General features: G+C 40.9%; 1 protein-coding gene across 3 annotated transcripts in view; it reads right to left on the bottom strand.

Annotated features, from left to right (window-relative positions):
- Positions 1-15185, bottom strand: part of stx8 (syntaxin 8) — a 177413-nt gene extending 162228 nt beyond the window's left edge. For all 3 annotated transcript variants that reach the window (XM_072483332.1, XM_072483331.1, XM_072483333.1), the window contains exons 1-2: positions 15077-15185; positions 4953-5052 (exon numbers count right to left, since the gene is read on the bottom strand). In XM_072483332.1, the coding sequence (XP_072339433.1) occupies positions 4953-5052; positions 15077-15093 (117 nt within the window). In that variant the 5' untranslated portion in view covers positions 15094-15185. The remainder of the gene's footprint in view (positions 1-4952; positions 5053-15076) is intronic.
- Positions 15186-15540: the final 355 nt, after the last annotated feature.

The raw sequence follows: 15540 nt of genomic DNA on the forward strand, positions 1-15540 counted from the left end.
CCCTAGTCGCCATATTCCGGCACCTGTCCGGGGAGGCTGGTACGAGAATCGAACCGTGCTGCTGGCCTGCCTTGGTCTGCTTTAAACGCCAGCGATTTAGCCCAGTGAGCTAAACCAGTTGTGTGATATTTGTATAACACCCTTTTAAGACTGGCTTCTCTCATATTTTCACAGAATCATAGAATACCTACAGTACAGAAGGAGGCCATTTGACCCATCGAGTCTGCACCAACACTCCAAAAAAGCACCCCACCCCAGCCCACTCTCTCACCCTAACCCCACCTATCCTTTGGACATTAAGGGGCAATTTAGCATGGCCAATCCGCTTAACCTGCACATGTTTGTAGTCTTCCTTTTCGTTAGGGTGGTTATGAAGGATCTATGTTTGGTTCCTGCAGAGGTACAGATGGGTCTGTCATCCGAGGAGAGGAGGTTGCGGTGTGTCATTGATGCTTCTGATGCGGCAGGAGTTCAGGGAAATGTATGTTGGCGCGTGCCCAAACATGAAGAAAAATATTTATCCTGAACTCTCGTGGGAGTTGCGAGCATTCATCGCATGGGAAGGTGTGCATCACTTTACCATGTTTTCATGACCTTATCCTTTTCTTCCTTGTTCTCTGGTGGTGCGTATTGAGGCACCAAGTCGAGTCTAATGATTGTATTGAGCCAGCTATATTGCTGTTCTCCTGTGCCACTCTGTATCCATGTATTTCAAAACTTTATTTTCTTGCCGAGCTGTACCAGTACTTTACTTTTGTGAGCTATTTGTTAAAAAGTAAAACTTGAATAAATGTACTCGAAAGAAAAGCTAAAATACATGTATACAAAGGCTTAAAACCTGCACGTAAACAAATCTTTGACATTCACAATAAATATTCTTGCTGCTTTCAAGTAAAAGATGTAACAATGATATGTCAGCATTGAAGGAAACATTGAAACACGTCAACAGCACTTGTGATCAATAGTCTTAATCAGTAGTTAATTTCAAACTGGAGTCTTCTTATTGGTCTTTGACTTGGCGCAGCTTATGCTGTGTTTCGAAGGACCCAGGAAGTGGAACAGTGATATCAAACATATCCCACACATCAATTTAATGGGATAAGTATTATTATACACATATTGTTAGCAGCAATAAATACCTCAGCCATCATTTCCCAGAAATGTTAGTGGCTGAAATCCCAGAAAATGACAAGTATAATTAAACCCTTATCATAACTATTGTCCAGGATAGGGGTGGAGGGGCCACATTTCTCAGAAAATGAAACTTTCCCCAATTTCGTGCCATCATGGTGGTCAACTATATATGGAAGTATTCAAACCACAATAAAACACTTCCAGATGAACTGGTTATTACTGAGCACTTTTTTTCCTTTTACAATGAACTGATGACAACCATTAAGGCACCAAAGTAGTATACCAAACTTACATAATTCTGGCCCATAATTTGCTGTGCTAGGGTGTATAATGACATCTGTTGTCTGTTAAACTTGCCTTTGGAGTTTAAGTTTTTAATTTTTTGCATGGAAAGCTGATGAAAGTGTGAGCTAATAAAGTCACAGCAAGAGAAACAGGGCATCTGGGATCTGAGCAAACAGGTCAACAATTGTGCATTTCTTTAACCATACAGACTGAAGGATTGTGAAATCTGTCACCGTTGGCTCCTTGAAAAAAGGATGATGTCTGCCAGTCATCATGATTTGTGTGCCCTCAGCTGAGTCAGCAGGCCAATCTTGGATGCATAGGTCTCTGGGTAGAGGAGACAACAGTTGCCCTGTGGAAGGGGGGGTTCTCGAGCCTGGGTTCTGCTCACTCTCCTCACGCTTTCATTACTTCTCTGCAGCAGAGTTTACATGATTGGTTTCCGACTGGGTTGTGGCTTGTTGGCTGAGACGCCACCACACGGCAGGTTCCCCCCATGTACCAATGCCAATTTGTCCCCTTTTCAATTAAGCTTTAAAGAGTGTCCTTAAAATGTTTTCTCTGCCTTCCTCGAGGTCAGGTGCCACCCGTAAGATTTTAAAAGGGGATCTGCTTTGGAAGCTGATTATTTGGCATGTGGATACAATGTCCAGACCATCAAAGCCGATTTCATATGATCATGATTGCAATTCTGGGATTTGGAGAGGGCGCTGCCGTTTGCTCAACTGTCTTCACTCTTGACTTTCACGGTATCCTGTGAAGACATCGCTGGTGGAAATTCTCCAGAGTCTAGAGATATCTTTGGTATATGACTAAACTCCCATATCGAACAGTGGTGACAACAACAGCATCACAGACTAAAGCCTTTGTCCTCTTAAGGAAATCTCTGTTGTCAACGACTCGGTTATGCACTTTTTGAAAGGCTGGAAAAGCAGATTCTGTGCTGGATCTTTAGAAAGGTAGCTGCCAAGATATAGGAACAGTGCAACGACTTACAAGGAAGCGACCATTTGAGTGGGTGCACTCAATGTCTGCTCAGGTACAGAAAGAGAAGGTGGGGGGGGGGGGGGGCGGGGGCGGAGAATGAAAGGTTGGATTAAGCAAAACAGAAAGGAAAAGTTAACAAAAGGTCAAATGTTATATTAGATACTCCAATAATTAAAGCCTGAAGGAATGAGTCTTCATACTTGTATTAAAGTGAAGTTGATTGCCAGACATTGAATCATATCATAGAATCCCTACAGTACAGAAGGCAGCCATTCGGCCCATCGAGTCTGCACCGACCATCTGAAAGAGCATCCTAACCAGGCTAGCTCTATCCCTGTAGCCTTACCCAACGTGCACATCCCTGGACACGAAGAGTTAATTTACCATGGCCAATCCAGCCAACCTGCACATCTTTAGACTGCGGGAGGAAACCTACGCAGACACAGGGAGAATGTGCAAACACCACACATTCACCCAAAGCTGGCATTGTACCCAGGTCCCTGCTGCTGTGAGGCAGCAGTGCTAATCACTGTGCCACCGTGCCACTCATTAACACTTACCACAAGACAAGGGTACTCTCAGGGTAGACTTAAAATGACTTAACATTGTCTGACAAGTTTAGTTCTTATTTACCACACAAATGCAACAACTTCACACCATTCAATACCTTTCAATGGATAGGGAGAGAGTAGAATGCCATTTTGGTGAAACTAATGGCTGAGCGGAGCAACTCGGGCAGCAAATTTTGGAATTTTGAGTTCAACCACACCCGAGTTGCACATGAATAAAGATGATCACAATTAACATCACCATTGTTTTGTTAGAAAAATGTGGGCCATTACTAATTGAATTTTGAAACACGGAACAAGTCATTTCCATTTAATTCATTCTTTCCAGAAGCCCATGAATTATACCATCATCATGGCATAGAGGAAAATTGACAGATGCCCAAGATTAAATTGCCTTATCATCTCTACAATACAGCAGTTCGGATCCAAAAATAAAATTAACAGAAATGAAAAACTACAATTGCTTCATAAAGCAAGTCAGATTATGAATTTTAATGTTTGAAGGAAGAGGATGTTGCCCTCAATCAGCTCCAGCACAGTGTTGCGCAAATACCTAATTTCATGTTTCATATGTTTTAGGAGTATAACATTTGGTTTGAGGATTGAATTTTGTTTATGTGGGATAAAGAGAAAAACCTGGGTTTGAGAAGCTGGTATATACCCCTAAGGTAATTACAAAGCCAAGAATGGTCTGTATCTTAAAGATATTAGAAGTACAGGTGTGTAAAACAATAAACTTCAGAATAAAGCCAGTGAGTCTAGCAAGATTGCAGTTGTCTATCTGGGACATCCCAGGGTATGCTTCTGTGAGGATACCCTTTGTTTGGATTTGTGGTGGTATTTCTTACAGGAACAGGTAGTTGGGACCTGGAGCAGCTTTGAGACAAGCAGAGAGAGAGCATTGTCAGGATCAGTACGCAAGGAGCAAACAGCTATCAGAAACCAAGGGTGTCTTCTGATTTCAGAAGTCACTGAGAAAGAAAGCAGTGAGACCCATGCTTAAACAACAGTGTCCACAGTCATGAGGTGCTTGAGGAGAATTGGAGGGTTGCCTGCAGGATGCTATTGAGTAATCGCAAGTAATCTTATACCTTGGAAAGCAGCAGGGTCACTGAGGAGAATCAAAGTGAATTCCTGAGAGCTGTGGCACACCTTCGCTTGGTTCCAGAGGAAGTGAAGGAATCTGTAAAGTCTGGGGGAACTCTTGGGTTGAATTAAAAGTAGAACAAAGTGTAATGTTGAGATTCTGGGGTTTTAAGATAAGGTTTTACAAAGATTTCTGTAAGTTAATAGTACTAGCTTTGTTCAATTCGAACAACAAAAGTTATTAACTGGGGGTTTAACATTTTTTATGCTTTCCCTTGAGATCATAACAATAGAATCTGCACATCCATAACATGATTACCTATTTGGACAGTTATATAAAGTCCACCCTGTTCTGGTTTTAAATGTGCACCTAGAGTATGCCAGAATGGGAAAAGATAGAAAAAAGTGTTGCCTGGGATTGCTGATTTCTGACAAAATATATATTTATCCATAATTAAAGTGGATTTCCTAATTGAATTGTTTCTTTCAACATTACTTCCTCAAACAACACCATAAGGACCATGCTCATATAATAATAATAATCTTTATTAGTGTCACAAGTAGGCTTACATTAACATTTCAATTATGTTACTGTGAAAATTTCCTAGCCACACTACGGCGTCTGTTCGGGTACACGGAGGGAGAATTCAGAATGACTAATTCACCTAACACACACGTCTTTTGGGATTTATGGGAGGAAACCGGAGCGTCCGGAGGAAACCCACGCAGACACAGAGAGAACGTGCAGACTCGGCACAGATAGTGACCCAAGCGGGAATCGAACCCGGGTCCCTGGCACTGTGAAGCGACGGAGCTAACCACATGCCACCCATAAAAGAAACTGCAAAATAAAAGCAACCGCAAAATAAAAGCAACCACCACTGAACTTACCTTTGAAGCATTACCTCCTGTTCTCTTCTGTCTATTACGTTCATGGATATTTTCAGCAACTTCTTGTGCGAGATGGCAGGTGGAATCATATTTCATTAACCTGAACAGGGAAAAGATTAAACATGTCCAAACATGAATCAGAATAAAATGTTTATATTGTGATATTCAAATAAATTTAGTTAGATTACATCAGACATTGGCTCATGACTTATCCTTGCCAGACATTGGCTCATGACTTATCCTTGCCAGTCAGAGTCCCATTCTAGAACTTGGAAGCACTTGAAGTACTCTACCATTTCCATACAGCACTAGAAGTCTGCTGCAGACTTGTATCTACTGTCACTCAGATGACATGTCATCCCCAGTGCCTGTTCCTGTGGTTCAAGTAGATGGTAATGGTCCCATTCCTCTATCATAAGAGCAATGGGTTCTCCCAGTGTTCTGGCCAATTTCACATGACCAAAACAAATTAACTGATCATTCATCTCATTGTTGTTCATGGGATCTTGCTGTGTTAAATGAACAATGCCAATTCAGAATGTGGTTAGCCCTTTCAGGCACTTGTGATAGGTGATCTTTCAAGTTGCAGAATAGCAAATGGACAGCAGCAGCAATTATTCTCTGAAATGCCCTACAAATAAGTTGAAATGGCACCAGGTTCAAGAAAAAAAACATTAGATCACCTTTTTAGTTGTTTGGATAGCTTCACACAGCAACATAAATCATGCTGGACCTATAAATCTGTTATTTACCGATAAATATTTGCCATTGTGGCAAAAATGAAACTCTGTTAACAATTCAGCTTGCTGTACGCCTGCTCTGACTGGATCCTCTAAATCAGAGAACCATTTGATAACCCCAGTAAATTGCAGAGAACATAAAGAGACACATTTAAGAGACATTCTAATCATGCTTTTAGTACTAGAATTGTAAACTAATCATTTTCTATTGTTCAAGCCAATAAGAGTTTAACGCCACCGCAAATCTTTCATGGTTCTGCCATTATTTATTTGTTCCATTACTGTTTAATAAATCTGTTTGGGAGTTAAAGGCAAAACAAGTTGCAATGAAGTGTTATAAAGATAATTCCTTGGAGGCACAGAAACATTGTCAGTGCAGAAGAAATGTGTAAACGAGTTCTCTATTCATTATCCTGAATATGCTACAATATTGTTGCCAAAATAAAGGTTAAATTAAAGAAACTTTCAAGGGCTATAAGTTCTTAACAATGAGAAACACAAAAAACAAAAATATCTAGACTGGAAAGCAAAAATGAACATAAACACTTAACAGCCAACATAGTTAACATGAGAAGTGCATGGCATTCTCACTCAACAATGCATTTAAAGTTAATCTACTATGCAGTCATGATTTTGAGATTCTACGTTTGTCAGGATGTTAAATGCTCTTCATAGGTACTAAAAATCTGAGGATGATTAATGGATTAAAATCTGATCGGGGGTGCAGTGGTTAGCACTGCTGCCTCATGGCGCCTAGGACCGGGTTCTAGGATGTGCAGGTTAAGCTGATTGGCCACACTAAATTGCCCCTGAATTAGAAAAAAATAATTGGGAACTCTAAATTTGTAAAACAAATAGAAATCTGATCCAGAACATCAAGCTGGCAGCAAGAATTTGTAATTCTTGTATGGACACCCTCAGATGTGATATACAAGTCTGCAACAATGTTCAGAAACACTGCTCATGAACAAGAATGTTATGCTAATGTTATCTGGGGCACTGATTTATTATACATAGATATATAAACACACACACATGTGCAGTCTATCAAAAAATCAGTGTGGTTAAATAATTACAGCTTCAATTCCGAGTTAAGCATTGTGGAACATTAACTTTTCCTTAACAGATTCCCCCTCTTACAGAAAATAAATATTTGATGTAAATTACCATAACACAAATGTATATGCTTTCTTTTCTACAATATATGCACCCTATTCCCCCTCTTTTTTATGGTAATATCCACCCTTAAATTCTCTTCCTTATTGGAAAAGACACCCCCCTTTCACAATTTCAAATAACTTCTTCAAGCTTGCCCTTTTTTTTCCATCAGTCAGATCATTGGTAATTGCTGTCAATCCGCCTGATCTTGTCAATCTCCCTGTTCTCTAGATTTGTTTTAGACTCGCTATGTCAATCCATAGTGTCTATGTGAAACTATCGGTACTGTTCCCAAGTGCCCTGTTCCATTTAAAATTTCATTCAGGATCCTGGATATAAAAAAATGCCACACCTACTGCCTCCACAAAGGTCAGTGCCTGCTGCCAATGTATTTTTTTTACCACTCTTATCTTTCTAGTTTTCCATGCCAAAGAGCAACATTTTCCTTTCTCCCCCAGGAGAAAAAAATTATAAAACCTCCCACACTCGAAAAAGCCATCACAGAGATTAGCATAAGATGTGTTACTATAAGCAATCAGTTTCAATTGTCTAATATCACCGAAAGACAGGAATTTCAAAACACAATTCTCCAATTTTAATTTTGCCAATGTTCGGTTTGCTCGAACAATTACTTCAACTTTGGAATAGTTCACTTCAGTGCTTAGTTCTAAAATATCAAATTGGCGTCTGTCAGGTTTGTGTAGCTAACCAATTCACCTGCCCCATCAAACGTCAACGTTTCTCTTTATCCATTTCAGAAGCCATCGTATCCTTTTGTGGGGCCCTACCACGAGTAATTGCTATGGGGTTGATAATTTCCAAGTAAGGCTGTTGATGTACAGTGACACACGAACCACTCTGCCCGATTTCTAACCCAATATATTTGAATGCATCAGAGGCCTGACTTCCAATTTTGAACTCTGTTTTATGCCAGTTAATCGCAACATTTTCAAATTCGCTACTACCATTCCACAAAAAAAATCATCCACATGCATCATGATGATGCCTGATGGTTTCCCCCCCAATAGTGCCAATAAAAAACATCCCAAGGTCTGCTTTCAACTGAAGCCAGCCAAACTTTAATGAAACAGACCTCACTGAGGAATACCAAAATCTGGAGGTGTCAATCAACCCGATAGACATTTATTTAACTTCCAGAGCACTCTGTATTTGGCGCCTTTCAGAGGATGAAGAAAAATTTCTCTTTGAAGCTAACGTCCCTGCAAGAAAGCAGCTTCATTATCTATCGACATGCATTCCCAAGAATTTGTGGCTAACAGAGCCAAGGTGATCTTCAACATAATCTTTCCTGCCATAGGTGAATCTACTCTTGTATCTTGGTCACTCAGGTTTTCTTCAAATCCTCGTGCCACCAGCCTGGATTTGGACTTACAAGTCCCATTAGGAAGCACCTTTTTCATCCGTATCCACCTATCATAGAACTCAATTTCCTCTATCAGGGACCTCGGTGTACACCCCAAATTATTTTACATTTCGCAGTCCTTGTCGTTTTGCACCTTGTATTAATTTATCATCTAATTTTTTGGAAGTCACTCAGACCTCTCGATCATATGGTCTTCTGTTCCTTGTCGCGTTCCTAGTCTGTACAATATTTTTTGCCCCTGTTAAGTTGTGCCCTCTATCCTGCCTTGCATCTCATTCCGGACTGCTACTACTTATTCTGCCCCTCCTATTATGAGATGTTCTTTCAACAGTTCTTGATCTCTCCCTATGGGCATGTTCACTGACAGACCTGTCCGAACTGACACCATGGTCTATGCTCTCCATTTATGTACTTCATGTTCCCAATCCACAGGCCTAGCCTCCTCCCCTTTAACTTGCACATTCACCCAGTTTTTATCTTTTCTAGTGGCCTTCCCTGCTCTGCCAAGGATAGTTGAATTCTTCCACTGACTGGCCCCTTCTGGCAAGTTTGCCACTTCCACACCAGAAGGTGGTGACGGTCTGGAATGCACTGCCTGGATGGTGGATGCCTCACATCCTTTAAAAAGTACCTGGATGAGCACTTGGCACGTCATAACATTCAAGGCTATGGGCCAAGTGCTGGCAAATGGGATTAGGTAGGCATCAGGTGTTTTTTATGTATCAGTGCATACATGAAGGGCCGAAGGGCTTCTTCTGCACTGGATTATTCGGTGATAGTGCCTGGATTAGTCTGTGATAGTGCCTGGATTATTCTATGAGAGTGCCTGGACTATTCTGTGAGAGTGTCTGGATTATTCTGCGATAGTGCCTGGATTATTCTGTGAGAGTTTCAATAAACCTCTTTGAATCTACAAACTTGTAATCTGTGCCCACTAATTTTGACAAGTGTACCCTAACAATCTAGTTTCCATGCTGCAAAATTATCGTTTTACTATTTGTACCTATATCCTTTCCTAGACCTTTCCACTCACTAAATCCATCTCTTTTACAGTTTTCCATGTCTCCCTGTTCAAAAATAGTTTCCAACTGCCATATATTGTGCCCCAAAAGTTTTCAGAATTCTTGGAGATTTCTGCTTTCAGGAATGCTCTCCTGCCCACATGCAGTGCATTCAATTGCTCAGGATAGAGCTAATCGTAGTCCCCTCCCAAGCTAGAGGATGATCATTCATAACGGACGGAATTGGGGAAAATTTTTGGGGAAAGCCAACTGATATGGACTGTAGCCCTTAACATTGTCATGAATTCTCTGCATGGATGGTCCATGCTAAAGCTGAAGTTAATTTACAACTTGGGTATCTGCCAATAGTTTACAAAGCATTTCATCATTCACAGCACGATTTCTCTCACACTCCGTTACGAAGTGGACTTTCTGCAGCTGTATTCATAACTATGTTCATGTTCTCACACATATCCCAAAATTCATAGTTAGCAAACAACACCCCGCCCCCCCACAATTATCAGGGAGGAACTTTGCAGCTGGCCCCAGTACGGTCCCTATCTATTTTTCAATTATCCATTTCACAATTATTTTCTTTTCTTTACTACAAACAATCGTCGATTTGACTAAACCTAATTCCCAAGTCTACGAAGTGTAAAATTAAAATGTTCTTTTCTTTACTTCAAACACCTTAAGATCCATAGCAACAACTTAACTAAAATTTCTTGCGAAAGGCATACTCACTATGGGTCACGACGGACTTCTATATTTGTTACATATAATCACATCTATCGCTTATCTGTTACATAAGTTTGGTATATTCTTCATCTCTTATGCCTGCGTCCCTGAGCAAAGTTTTTACTCGTTGGGAAGATGGATGGGCATATCGCCAGTGCAACTTTAACAAAATCAACTTTTTGTTTTCTAGACTCCTGTTCTCTGATGCTAACAGTACTTCCTTAATTCCTTTACAAGAAAAGTTAGGATTCATTAACTGAATACAATAGTGTCCAGACTGTGTAAATTTAGATCTAAAGTTTTTGTAGAACAATAGCCTTGTTTTTTTTAATGTCAGGTTTCATATGTGCTTTCGTCATTGATGGCCAGCTCAATAGTAAAGGATTTGCGCTAGGTAAGACATCCTAAATTATTCTTTCTAGCGATTTCTCATCCTCAATCTGAAACTTGTGGAACTTCAAAATTCCTTAACCTTGTTTCGATCTTTGTCACTTGAGTCCAGGTAACATTTCAACTCGTCTATTCCACATGTTGTACATGCATGTCCGCTGTCTAATAAGACACAACTGAAGGACTCTGCAACCAGCACATTCATCAATGGACTAAAACTTCTCATTGTGAAGACAATGCCCTCTCTTTGGTCAATATCTCCCTCTTCTTCTTGAGAGTCTTCTATCTATGGTTGGTTTCAAACACCCTATTAGTTCTCTTAGGGCAGTTTATTGCCTAATAGAATTTTGAATCACACCTAAAACACCAATTAACCACACCCTGGGCTTTCTGGGATTCATTTTTCTGTTGAAATTTACCAATTCATTCTTCCTGGCGTAATTGTTAAAGCTGTTTCTCTGCATTCAAAAATGTGCAGGGCAGGTAGATTTGCCACGCCAAATTGCCCCTTGTTGGGTGAAAATATTCACAAATAGATCTTTCTGGTAAGCAAGAGAAGATATTTATTGTTACAGAGCTCTGGGAGAAGAGTCCTAGACCCCGCGGGTTGTGGGAACACCTTCTCAGTCAAGCCAGGGCTTACACTGGTTTAATATACAGTTTCAAAAAGCGGAATTAGTTTTGTACTCATTTACATGTAGCTAATCGATTCCCTTATTAACACATTTAGATCACATTTCTCCAATCAATTCCTTATACAATAGGTTACATTGTTCCAATCAGCTCTTTACATTTGTGATTACATATTGGTCATGTTGTCTCAGGTAATGACGCACAGGATCTAGGGCCTCTTCCTCTTTTGGTTGCTGTCTCGACAGTTTGGTCACCTGCTCCTGTGGAAGGGTCAGTCACATACACAGGATGCACCTGGTCAGGAGCCACTTGTTTTCCCAAAGTTTGCATTCAGCAGAATTCAGTGTTCGTACAATAGTCAAGTATCCCGGCGTGCACCGCCAAGTCCAAAAATTCACTCCAACACCCCTTAATTGGAAAAAAAATGGAGTACTGCTAAATTTTTTTAAAGTGGTTTCTGTCCTCATTATTTTTAGCTATAGATCTTGTTTCATGCAGCCTGTTTCTAGGCCACCTCGCCATTCCATTAACATAGAGTCTTCCATAATCTGTCTTATCGTCAATCAGCCCCATTTCTGACATGAATGTTGCCGGGAAAGAATGTTTGCCCAGAAACCTTTTTAGAGCCTCTGACAGGTTGTGTCTTTCTGCAAATTTAACTCCCGTCAAAACCAGAAGCCGATCCATATTTGTAACTTTAGCAGTCTAATAACTTCAACATCAGTACGGATTGAGGAATTTTAGTCGTAATTTTTGCAGCCTTGTCTAAATTTACTAAATTCCATTATATACTCTTTGATGGAGGCATCCTCCAACTTTCAAAATTTGTCATAATTGACTCTGCCTCATAAGCAGTTAATAAGTCATCCTTTTTGTAAATCTTATCCATGAAAGTTAATAATGTATCCATACGTCCAGCTGAGTTCAAATGTTCCGGCTCCAATTCTGAGAGTACCTTGTATCTTATTTTGCTTTTGTACAGCAGTGAAAGTGCAGGGTCATTCCTTGTTTTTCCTTGTCAGAGAACGTAACGATTGTCCACATGGTAACTTCTTTCTTCCATTGGCCATAGGGTTGACACTCAGAAAATAATGGCGGGTAGTCATACCCCAACACTCTACCCTCGGATTCAACCCTTGTTTTCCATGTTAATCCCAATCACTATTCAAGGTTGGAATTCAGAATGCAGTTTGTCGTCCGAAGAAATCTTAGTTTGCAATCCTTTTGTTTTACTTACTTGCCGAAACCATCCTCTGCTGCCATTGTTAAATTCCAATGACGTCTCAGCAATAAAAACTGGAAAGCAATTCTCGACTTCTTCAATTCCAATTTTGCGTTCTCCAATCACTTCTCACCCAACACCACAGTGCCAACTGTATCCTGTTTATATACATGTGCAGTCTATCAAACAATCAACGTGGTCTATTAAGCAATTGCAGCTCCAGCTTCAATTATGACTTAAGCATTGTGGAACATGAACTCTTTCCTAACAACTAGACATAATTTGAAGGTTAATCCAGCGATTAGTAGCGACATAAAGGAGGAGGTCTGGCAGCTGGTTTAGCTCAGTGGGCTAGACAGCTGGTTTGTGATGCAGAACAAGGCCAGCAGCGCGGGTTCAATTCCCGTACCAGTTTACCCGAACAGGCGCCGGAATGTGCGACATGGGGCTTTTCACAGTAACTTCATACTTGTGACAATAAAAGGTTATTATTTTTAAATAGAAACCCAATGATTTTTTACATCAAAAGAACAGAAGAATGATGTCCAAAATATTAAGAATAATATGGAGGGAAAATTAGTCGAGCTATGCTTTCAATCAATCACTGAATAGCAACTTGTACATTGGCAGATATGTTTCGAGGTCAATGTGTATACCACAATTATCACAGGAATAGGCCATTCAACCAATCGAGCCTGCTCTGCCATGTAATATGATCATGGCTGATCAGACACTTCAATGCCTTTTACACCCACTATCCCCATAACCCTTTACCTTATTGTTAATCAGAAATCTTTCAATCTCTGCTGTAAACACACCCAATGACTGAGCTTCCACAGCCCTCTGGGGTAGAGAATTCCAATGATTCACAACCCTGTGTAAAGAAATGTCTCCTCACTTCGGTCCTAAGTGACATCCCCCTTACTTTGAAATTGTGCTCCCTGGTTCTAGACTCCCCAACCAAGGAAAACACCTTACCTGTACTGCCCCGCCTATTCCTTTAAGTATTTTGTAGGATTCAATGAGGTCACCTCTCATTGAAACCTACATTGAAATCAGAAGAGGATAGAAAGATGTGGGATTCACAGTAGTGAAAGTTATGAGCATTTTAAATAGGCCCTAATGTTACTTTGCCTAACTGTATGTCAAGGAACATTGCTTCAATCTAGTTAAAAACAAATTTCAGGCAAATGTCAGGAAGCTTCTCTTTCCATGCTAATGAACTCAAATAATGAACTTCTGGGTAAAATGTTGGTGCAAAAGCTGTGGAAGAGACAACTGGATGTTGTGATGGGGATAAAGTAACCCTTCTCAATTACAATGGGAGCAAAAAGCTTTCCTCATCAATGTTTATCTTGTGCACAGAGGACCTTTATTCCACTGTCGCCACTGCCACTTGCTTTCATTATCACCCTCATAAGACCAAGAAAGAAGAACACGTCCAAATACGGGGCAGTGCATAACAAAGGTGAAGGCATGAAAATAAAGAGAGACAGGTAAAACAAAATAAGAGAAAAGAAAATACGTGAATGGTATCCGACCGTTCCTTAAACCCACGCATCTGTACAAATTGCCACGTAATTAACTGAACATTTCTCTCAATATTTACAGTTATGATATGTATCCATCAAAAGATGTACACATACAAGTAATCTCTGTATAACCACAGATGCACAATGTACACTATTTCATGCATGCAATTACTGAACTTTGTGCATTCCTGGTAAGGTATCGGAGTTACACAGACTGTCCACTACTATAAATGTATCTCCACACGTACACCGGAGATAAGAAATCTGTCACACTTGGCAGCACATATATATTTCAAGGACTTGCATTTATTTAGCACCTTTAATGAAGCAACATACAAAGGCACTCCACAGAGGAATTGTCAATATGAAATTTGACACAGAGGCACACAAGGAGAAGTAATCAAAATATTATGTCAAAAGATAATCAAAAGAAAGTGCAGTACAAACGAAGAGACATTTAGAGGAAATTGCAGAGTTGACGTGTAGGCAGCTGAAGGCAAGGCAGTGATGGGCGAGGGGGTGATTAAAATCAGAGATATGCAAGTGGCCAGAATTGGAAGGAGGTTGTAGGTTACAGAAATACAAAAGGGGAGGTCAAAGCCAGATTTGAAAAGGAGGGAAATTTTACAATCAAGGCGATGCTTAACCCCAAGCCAGTGTAGGTCAGTGCACACTCCATACATCCCTTGCAAAGGATCTGTCCTAACATAGCAGCTTATAGATCACCTATATATCACACGCACCCTGCACGGTAATATCCCTTATAAACAATATCTCACAATTTTCACTGTAAATATCTGATATAAAAAGATATCTCACAAACCCTGGAAAGTAATTACCCCATATAAACATATCACACAGGCTGGGGACTGTAAATATCTCTTATAAATGATATCTTGGGAAGCACGGTGGCAGTGGTCAGCACTACTACCTGACGGCGCTGAGGACCCAGGTTCGTACCCTGCTCCGGGTCACTGTCCGTGCGGAGTTTGCACATTCTCCCCGTGTTTGCGTGGGTTTCACCCCCACAACCCAAAAGATGTGCAGTGTAGGTGGATTGGCCACGCTAAATTGTCCCTTAATTGGAAAAAAGAAGAATTGGGTGCTCTAGATTTATTAAAATAAAATAAATGATGTGTCACACGCCCTGCACTGTAAACAGCTCATTTAAAGGCTATCCCACACTCACTGCACTGCGTCCGGGGGGGCTTTAACACAAACACCGAGCCCGGCTAATCCCTTGAGCGGGGACTGAACGGCTTCAGTCGCGACCCAGGTGAACCTGAAGCCTCCCCCCTCTCCCCCCGACGCCCATTCCACCCTCACCAGGGCTCTCGAGCCATCGCTCCCGTCCGGCTGTTGTCCGCTTCCGGTTATCTGTCCGGCTCTCATTTCGGTCACGCGGGCGACAAGTTTCCGGCGCATTGGTTCCGGCTGTGGCGTGGGTTCCGCCGGAATGTTTCACAGCGGAGGGCGGGACCCAGAGTGCGGTCTTGTTGGGTTCCTGAACAAGAAAAACAAACGCTCAATCACGGGTGGACAATTCAAACTGAGAAACAGTTTCTCAGGGATCCACAATTCATTCGTTTCCAAACTTGACACCAGAAGCACGAGGTCGTTATCGAGTTGTCAACAATGCGCTCCAGCCTGGAGGAATTAAACGCCAATATTTTCTGGCCACCCTGACGAGCAGTAAAAGTCAGAAAAATAAAGATGTTTGGTTTATTGGCTGCAAAGGTGTTGCAGAATAGAAAAACAACAGTTCAGACCAATATTTTTATTTTCCCATT

Source organism: Scyliorhinus torazame, chromosome 18 (assembly GCF_047496885.1).
Source record: "Scyliorhinus torazame isolate Kashiwa2021f chromosome 18, sScyTor2.1, whole genome shotgun sequence".
NCBI lineage: Eukaryota > Metazoa > Chordata > Chondrichthyes > Carcharhiniformes > Scyliorhinidae > Scyliorhinus > Scyliorhinus torazame.